Below are 8,851 nucleotides of genomic sequence, written 5' to 3' on the forward strand. Positions count from 1 at the left end.
GAAGGGTCAGAGGTGAGTGGGGGGGCCCTCACTCAGTGTCATGCAGTTGAGGGCGATGCTAGCCAGCGACATGCCCGAGAGAAGCCGGAAGGCACAGTAGACAGGGAAGTTGGGAGCGAAGGCTGCACAGGTGCCTGACACGGCTGTCTGCAGGTAGTTCAAGATCAGCACCTTCCGGCGGCCCAGCCTGTGGGAAGGAGGGAAGAACAGCAGCGGGGGTCCTGAGAAGTGACGGTGCCAGGCTGGGTAGGGGGAGGGGTGTTCGCCCTGGTCTTTCGAGGACTCGTGCGGTATCACGGGGCTGGCCCCGTAGGCCCTCAAACCACCCCCCGGGTGGTAAGGCCGACTTCCCACCTGGTTCCCATAAGCCCAACTGAGGCCCAGGCCCAGCCCGGCCCCTTGGCTCTACCCCAGGACTGACCTGTCTGCCAGGTACCCAAACACCATGGCTCCGAGAAGCACCCCTACCATGTACAAGGACTGGGCCAGCTGGCGTAAGGCCTTGTTAGAGCACACGAGGTCCCACTGTGGGGAGAGGGGGCAAGGGTCAGGCTCCCCTTCCCATCCCTTGGGCTGGCCCTCTGAGGCCTGTGTCACCCCCTTCCCTGACACTCCCCTTCCCCGTTTGCCCCCCCAGTCCCGGGATCTGAGAGACCTTCCTGGACTCTGACATCTCCCTTTTCTACAAAGGCCCCCATCTTGAACCCCTTTCTTTATCTTCCCATCTTGGTCTCTGGAGAATCTGAGACAGATGTGTGTGTGTGCGTGTGCGTGTGCGTGCGTGCGTGCACGCGAGCCTCGGTCTGTCTGTCTGTCTGAGTGGGGAAGGCAAGTCTGGTGGTCACGCGGAGCAGGGGGCCCGGGTTGCCTCACCTCGGTCACGATGGTGGAGGGGAAGGTGCTGTTGTCATAGATCCAGCCGTTGGTGCAGGGCTCTGTGGCCCCCGTGCTGTTGGCCTCTGTGCCGTTGGGAAAGGGCGGTCCCCGTCGGGGGACGGTGAAGCGGAGGCAGGACTCGAGCTGCCCCTGCCTGTCCCGGGGCAGCCAGGCCTCCAGCCCCCCGTCCTGGCTGAAGTTGGCACCGGTGGGTGGGCGGCAGTGGTGGGTGGGGATGGCCGCGGTGAAGTTCTGCAGTGTGTTGTGGGAGGCCATCAGGAGGAGGGGGAGCACCACCAGAGTGACCTGGATCTGCTGGAAGCGGCCGACACCCCCCACCTGCTGCAGGAGGTCGTTGAAGGCCATGAAGCCAGGCCTGGCGGAGCGGCTGGGGGCTGAGGACTTCCGCCCAGCACCTCTGTCCGTGTGTCTGTGTGCCTGCTGTCCTTGGCCGGAGGAGAGAAGCTGCCGCTGCTTCTGCGGCTGACTTGTTCCCAGAGCCGAATCTGAGCTGGCTCTGTGGGGGGACAGGAACCCGGCTGGCGGCCCCTCCTTCCTTCTCTCTCTCCCCGGGTTCTGTCCCTCCCTTTCCCTTGAGCCTCCCCTCACTTGCGGGTGGGGTGCTCAGCTCTCAGGGTCTGTGGTAGCCCTGACCCCTACATGGACAGGATTTAATCCTTGGCCTGGAGGGAATGAGTTAAAGTGTGACTTGGTATCAGAAGGATTAACCCTCTGAGTATCCTTATGTCAGTGGAAATTCTCCAAGTGGGTATAAAGGGCAGGTGAGCGGACCGGGCCGGNCTGGGCTCTGGGAAGTGTGGTGGCCTCTTGAGGGGACTTCTGTCCTTCTTAGTGGACCCGATCCAAGCAGTCTGTCTTCGGGAACAGTTGCCAGAGAAAATATAGGGCTCCCAGTTTCAGATCAACAAATAAATTTTATTTTAGTATAAGTATATCCCTCATATTACATGGGACAAACTTATACTAAAAATCATTCATTGATCTGAAATTCAGATTTAACTGGGCATCTTGTATTCGTTAACTGTTTTTAAAGTTTATTTATTTATTTTTGTGTGTGAAAGAAAGAGCCAGCAAGCAGGTGAGGGGCAGAGAGAGAAGGAGCGAGAGAATCCCAAGCAAGTCCTGCACTGTCAGCTTGGAGCCCTATGCCGGGCTCGAACTCACCAACCATGAGATAATGACCAGAGCTGAAATCAAGAGTCAGACGCTTAACCGACTGAGCCACCCAGGCGCTCCTGGGCATTCTGTTTCTTATTTGCTAAAATTGACAACCCCAGTCCCTGGTCTCCTGGGGATGGCTCATATTTTATGGGATTATGGCTTTGTTCAGCTGGAAGAAACTGTGAAAGAGAAACTCTGAAAGAGATCAGAGGCTATTTTTGAAGAAGGAGAACCTAAGACCAACATCATACGTGATGTACATCGATTCTTCTAGTGTCTCAGCTTTTACCTTCTGGCTTATCCTGATTCACAATTTTCCCTTTGTCTTGTTCTCTCTGTCCATAGTTTTTGTTTGTGTTTGTTTTTATTTTTTATTTTAAAATATTTTTATTTATTTCTAAGATAGAGAGAGACAGCGTGAACAGGGGAGGGTCAGAGAGAGAGGGAGATACAGACTCTGAAACAGGCTCCAGGCCCTGAGCTGGCAGTCAGCACAGAGCCCGACGCGGGGCTCGAACCCACGAACCGCGAGATCATGACCTAAGCGAAAGCCACACGCTTAACCGACTAAGCCACCCAGGCGCCCCAGTTTTTGTTTTTATTTTTTCAGTGAACATGAACTTATTTTATTTGTAGCCACAACTTTAAGACAATCACTTGATTTCCTCCACCAGTTTGCCTTCTGAGCCATTCAGGATCAGGGCAGTGCCGAGTTCTGATGGACGGGCCTCTAGGAGATCTGGTTGGAAATGTCAATAAAGCAGGTTGCAACCTCTTGCTTTTAATTTGCATAGTGCATAGTATGTACAGTGTGGACTCTGGAGTCAGTTTACTTGGATCTAAATCCTTGTTCCACATTTACTGGTTGTATAGCCAGGGCAGGTTGCTAAAATCTTGTATTATCTCAGTATTCTTGTTCACAAGATGGGTATAATAGCTGTGCCTGCCTCACTGGGGTACTGGAGGGTTAAACATGTGAATGAAGCTAAAGATCTTAAAGTAGCCACTGCCCTGGAGCTCAGTGAGAACGAGCTGTTCTTATTTGTTTCTGGCAAAAAGACTCTTTGGACGCCTGGATGACTCAGTCTGTTAAGCGTACGACTCTTGATCTCAGCTCAGGTTATGATATCAAGGTTCATGTGTTCAAGCCCTGCATGGAGCTCTGAGCTGGGAGGGCAGAACTTGCTTGGGATTCTCTCTCTGTCTCTCCCCAACTTGTTCTCTCACTCTCTCTTTCAAAATAAACTTTTAAAAGAGTTAAAAAAAAAAAAAGGGCGAGACTATTATATTGATTTTAGAGAGAAAATAGACCTCAGCACATCGTACCCTAAGAACGGGGATTCTCCACCGGGGGCCACTTTGCACCCGGCCTCCAGGAGACATTTGGCAATGTCTGGAGACGTTTTTGGTTGTCACCGCTGGGGGTGGTGGTACTACTGACACACAGCGGGTAGGGTCCAGGATGCTGCTGAGCATCCTACAATGCATAGGACAACACCCCTCCCCTGCTCAGTCAAGAATTTTCTGGGCCACAAATGTCACTAGTGCTAAGTTTGGGAAACCCTACCCTAAAGATGTCTCAGACTTATTTTGAATAGTGACCAATCCCATACCCGCTTGGCCAAGGATATTCCAGACATACCGAAGACTCCTACCCAAATGTTTCTAAGAATGCCCCTGCTCTTACTTGAGTAGGGAAATCTTTGCAAGGTGAGGAGTCCACCTTATGCTTGAGTGCTGTGGGCTCCGAAGCGCTACAGCCCTTTCCCTTCCCAGGCATACGAAGCCAATTTTACTACCAGAGTAGCCAAATCAGGACCCCAATCTTCCTGTGTCCAGGCCAACAACATTCTTCCCCACCATGTTCTAACCCGACTGTTGCTTTGAGGTTTTATGCCAGATCCTTCTTTGGGGTGTTTTCCCTTCTGGGGTCTCTGGCTGTCCCTCCCTGTTATCTGCCTCCTACTGACTGTCCATCCACTCCACTTCATCAGATTCTTTGGCATATGTCTGAATACCATGGATGCCTAAGTTTCCAGAGTTCGTTTGTTTGTTTGTTTTTTAAATGTTTTACTTATTTCTGAAAGAGAGACAGACAGACAGCATGAACAGGGGAGGGTCAGAGAGAGAGAGAAGGNCGTTTGTTTGTTTTTTTAATGTTTTATTTATTTCTGAAAGAGAGACAGACAGACAGCATGAACAGGGGAGGGTCAGAGAGAGAGAGAAGGAGACACAGAATCTGAAACAGGCTCCAGGCTCTGAGCTAGCTGTCAGCACAGAGCCCGATGCGGGGCTCGAACCCACAAGCCGTGAGATCATGACCTGAGTCAAAGTTGGACACTTAACTGACTAAGCCACCCAGGCACCCCTATTTTTATTTTTTAATGTTTATTTATTATTGAGACAGAGAGAAACAAAAGATGAGTGGGGGAGGGACAGAGAGAGAGGAAGACACAGAATCCAGAGCAGGCTCCAGGCTCTAGGCTGTCAGCCCAGAGCCCAACATGAGGCTCACACCCACAAACCATGAGATCATGACCTGAGCCGGAGTCGGATGCTCAACTGACGGAGCCACCCAGGCACCCCTAGGGTTCCAGAGTTTTATGGGACGTAGCCAGACCCTGTACAAATCAGCTGATGCAAAGGGCCAGGAAAGAAGGGGCATTTCTCAGTTCTTACAGGCATAAACCTCTAAGTCTTCATGTTGACGGGAAGCAGTTTTATTTCTGACTTCCCTTATAAGGGCTCAAGATGCCCTGCTATAGCTGTGCGGCTTACACAAACTGTAAACTGTATTAAGTGGGGAGGGCGTTTATTGTTTCTTGAGGCACTGGCTCTGTGAAGTCTTGGACTGCTTCAAACCTATTCTAAGTTCAAAGCCAGGTTGTTTCCTGCTGCTTTAGAGGTGTGCCCGGCTAAAGAGGTCTCTGGGTTCATTTAGCTTCACTATGCACAGAGGAGAATAGGGGAGTCCCAGAGAGGGATGTAACTCAGCCCGGCCTCCCTCCTCCCACCCAGTGTTGGTTCTGGCCTGGGACCCGGTGGGTGTCCAGATGCCTGACAACATTCTCCAGGCCAAGGTATATAAGAGCCTTGTGGCCTGGGAATGTGAAGACAGCTGGACAAACAGCTTGGGGGCTCTGGGGCCAATCTCCTATCAGGACTTGGTGCCCTCCTGAGGGAGTAGGGAGAGGGTTGAGGGCAGCAGGGGGAGACGGTGGGGCCCCTATAAGCAACCTCCCTCTCTGAGTGTGTGCCCAGCCCTGCCTTTGAGAAGAGCTGCTTCCCTAGTGCCTGACCAGCTCCAAGCCAGGCTGAGCCTGGAAAAGGCTCAACCGGAGACTCCAGGGACTCCTGGTAATTGTGGTCGGCTCCTGGGATCATCTGGCTAGCACAGGGATTTCCCACCAGCCTCCCAGACCGTGGAGAGTTTCTGGATGGAAATGTTCCCTTGGCAGATGATTCGAAGAACCGAGAACTAGCCTTTAGGGACACTCTGAGTCATTAAGCACTCAGAGTTGCATTCCCTGGACTGAGTGGAATGTGGACTTAAGTTCTGGCCATGCTCACTGGCAAGGGGTCCATTCCGAGACTTCTGACTGCCCAAGAGCCACATGCCGTCAGAGATGAATGCCGTCACTCAAACGAAAGCTTCGTGTTGTATAGATAGGGACGCCAAGGCCCAGAGGAAGCGGGGGATTTGATCACCCAGCAAGCAAATCTAGAACTTGCTTCCATTGCTCTTTCGACCATGCTAGCCTCCATCACATATTTCAGATTTTCTGATGCATCTGGATTTTGTATAATTTTATCTTGTTACATAAATGGGATTTAAGGTGCGTGACTACCTGTGACCTTGATTTTTAATGGTTTTGTGAGACTTTTCCAATAAATGATTTACAGGTCAGAGAACATATTCTTGCTCAGATCACATGTTCTACATGAGAGTTTGAAATGAGTGGCCTGGACAGGAGTCTGGCAAATTCCGAGCGCCTGCTGGGCACATCGCAACATTCTGAGCAAGGAGCCAAACTGTGAGTTTTATGTCTCATGGCCTGGCTTCCTTGGGGCAATGAACAGTGCAGAAATTATAAATTCATCCGAAACTGCCATCTAAAGGCTGGACATGAGGCGAGCAACCAATGAGGTGGCTCGGCATGAGGATTCTGCCCGAGAGAGATGCCCCATATTGGATGATCATTCACTGAGCGGGGTGAAGTCTGAGCTCAGGGACTGAGAGCAGGGAGGAGGGAAAGCAGGAGGAGCTGGTATTGTAGAGGAAGAAGCAGAGATGGAGAAAGGGTGCAGTCCAGACCAGGGATTTGGGAATGGCAAGAGGAATGGGCCATGTACATCCTGATCAGCATCCCAGTTCACCAGGAGTCCTGACCACACGACTAGGAAGTGCCCTCCTCGGCATTTTCCCTTCCCTTCCTGTGTGTCTCTGAAATAGCACAGGAGTGGTTATGGCCAGGGCATCCTGGGAACCATCCTGACTTCTGGACAACTGAAAGATGGCTGTGGGGTGATGGGGTTAGTATTTCTCACAGAGCCCGTTTCTTCTCTTCACAGGCTGAGACCCAGTCCAGCCAAGGGGGGCTCTGGTGGCCCCATTGTCAGCTGACCTCAAGCCAAGTGCAGTGGGGGAGGGGTGAGGAGAAGTTTAGTGCTGGGCGTGTTTGAAGGTGCAATCTGGGAACCGAAACAAGTGGAATGAGGCTCCATTTCAGGGTGCACAGCGGAGGGGGCTAAACTTGAAGCCATTGAGGCAGGATGGGGCCTGAGCGTGACGGGCCTCAGAGCGGAGTTTGGACTTCATCCCAATGGGAAGTCACCGAAAAGTTGAAGCAGCAGTATAATATGATCTCTTTTGTGTTTATTAAGCTTTGTTTCAAATGTCTGAGTACAGATTTGAGAGTAATTAACTCTGTGGCTGACAGTCAAAGCCCTGGAGTGTTTCTGAGTTGTCTAATGTGGTAGCTACCAGCCACTGCTGAACTTTTGAACTGAGCCAGTCGAAACTGAGAAATGCTATTAGGGAAAACTATACGCCAGATTTTGAAGACCTAATACGAATTAAAGGCTAGAAAATATCTTATCGACAACTTTTATATTGATTACATGTTGAAATGTTAATATATGGATATTTTTGGTTAAGTAAAATATATTATATATGATATATTTTATATATGATAAAATTATTTTTACCTTTTTAAAACTAAAAAATAGCTAGGAATTAAAATAACTAGGAATTTTTAATTTTTAATTTTTTTTTTTTTTTTTTTAGAGAGAGAGAATGCGAGTGGGGGAGAGGGGCAGGGGGAGAAAGAGAATCTTAAGCAGACTCCACGCTCAGCACAGAGCCTGATGTGAGGCTCAATCCCATGACCCTGGGATCATGACCTGAGCTGAAATCAAGAGTGAGACGCTCAACCAACTGAGCCACCCAGGTGCTCCAACTACTAGGAATTTTTGAAAATTGCATAAGTGGCTTGCATTATGTTTCCACTGGAAAGTGCTGGTAAAGAATATTTGAGGAAGGAGTCCTAGGGAAGAATTCTTGGGAATGTCAGTGTTTAAAAGAAGATTGAGGGAGAGAAGCTGCTTTTGGAATTGTTTGGTTTAGAAACCCTTGAATTTAGCTTAAACAAAACAAATGCTATTCAGAAAATTCAGAATATTTTATAGAACTCAGGGTCAGAAAGTATACCCAGGGCCAAGGAAGACCTGGGACTTGCACTCCATTAAGGATCAATGCAGATAGGGGTGCCTGGGTGGCTCAGTTGGTTGAACATCCAACTTGATTTCAGCTCAGGTCATGATCTCATGGTTTGTGAGTTCGAGTCCCACACTGGGCTCAGCACTGACAGTGCGGAGCCTGCTTGAAATTCTCTTTCTGCTCCTTGCTCTCAAAAATAAATAAACATTAATGAAAAAAAATCAATGCAAATAGTCTCACCAAGTCTTTTTATCTGGGCCCCCGTGTCTCTCGTTCTTCTTTTCTCTGTGCACTTGCTTTGTTCTTTCTCTGCACTGGCTTCCTCTGATCTACTTGCATCCGGGCCAGCCCAAAGTCATGCCAACTTGCCTTCCCAGGACAAGGAACAAGGGATGGACTCAAATCTCCGTGATGCAGTTCCCAGCCCAGGAGGGAGCACATGATGAACGAGATTTGGATCTGGCGTGCTCTCTGGTCATGACCAGAGGTGTGGGTCATGTAACTGTTCAGTTAGCAGGTTCTGGGGATGTCGACCCTTGAAAAAGGGGTGGGGGCAGGACAGGCAAAGTAGTATTTTGCAACATGTGCAGGAAATCCCAAAGGAGACTCCGAAGGAGCAGCCACAATGGGTGGGCATCTGCGTGCACCCGGCATCTCAGAAACCAGGGAAGGAGTGGGAGCCAGAGTGCAGTCTGAAGATGTACAGGGATTGAAAGTGCAAGCCAGGGTGGCACAAAGCTCCTTTCCAAAGTTTAGCTGCGGAAGGGGAGAGACAGGGTGGCCCCTGGAGGGAGATATGGCTCCAAGGAGGGCTGATTGGTTTGGATGATTGTTGGTAAGATAGGAGAGGCTGGGGCTTATTTAACTGGTGATGAGAAAGAGCCGGAAGAGAGGGGATGAGCGGAGACCCCAGGGGGAAGGCAGAAGGCTGCCTGCTGGAGGGGCTGGATGCAGAGTCCCCAGTTGGGAGGACTTTCTGCTGTGCTTGGAGGAAACTCGGGGAGCATGGGGTGACTTCAGCAATCTTCAGCTGTGGCTGTGGTTTTTTCACTTAAATAGGAGACAGAACTGTCT

At 50.3% G+C, this 8,851-nt stretch overlaps 1 protein-coding gene across 1 annotated transcript in view; it reads right to left on the minus strand.

Annotated features, from left to right (window-relative positions):
• Nucleotides 1-1,297, minus strand: part of LOC144227849 (solute carrier family 22 member 6) — a 7,520-nt gene extending 6,223 nt beyond the window's left edge. Inside the window, exons 1-3 of the mRNA XM_077759602.1 lie at nt 874-1,297; nt 422-525; nt 33-187 (exon numbers count right to left, since the gene is read on the minus strand). Coding sequence (XP_077615728.1) covers nt 33-187; nt 422-525; nt 874-1,242 — 628 coding nt within the window. The 5' untranslated portion in view covers nt 1,243-1,297. The remainder of the gene's footprint in view (nt 1-32; nt 188-421; nt 526-873) is intronic.
• Nucleotides 1,298-8,851: the final 7,554 nt, after the last annotated feature.

The sequence above is a fragment of the Crocuta crocuta genome, unplaced genomic scaffold, assembly GCF_008692635.1.
Source record: "Crocuta crocuta isolate KB4526 unplaced genomic scaffold, BGI_CrCroc_1.0 scaffold53, whole genome shotgun sequence".
In the NCBI taxonomy this organism is placed as follows: domain Eukaryota; kingdom Metazoa; phylum Chordata; class Mammalia; order Carnivora; family Hyaenidae; genus Crocuta; species Crocuta crocuta.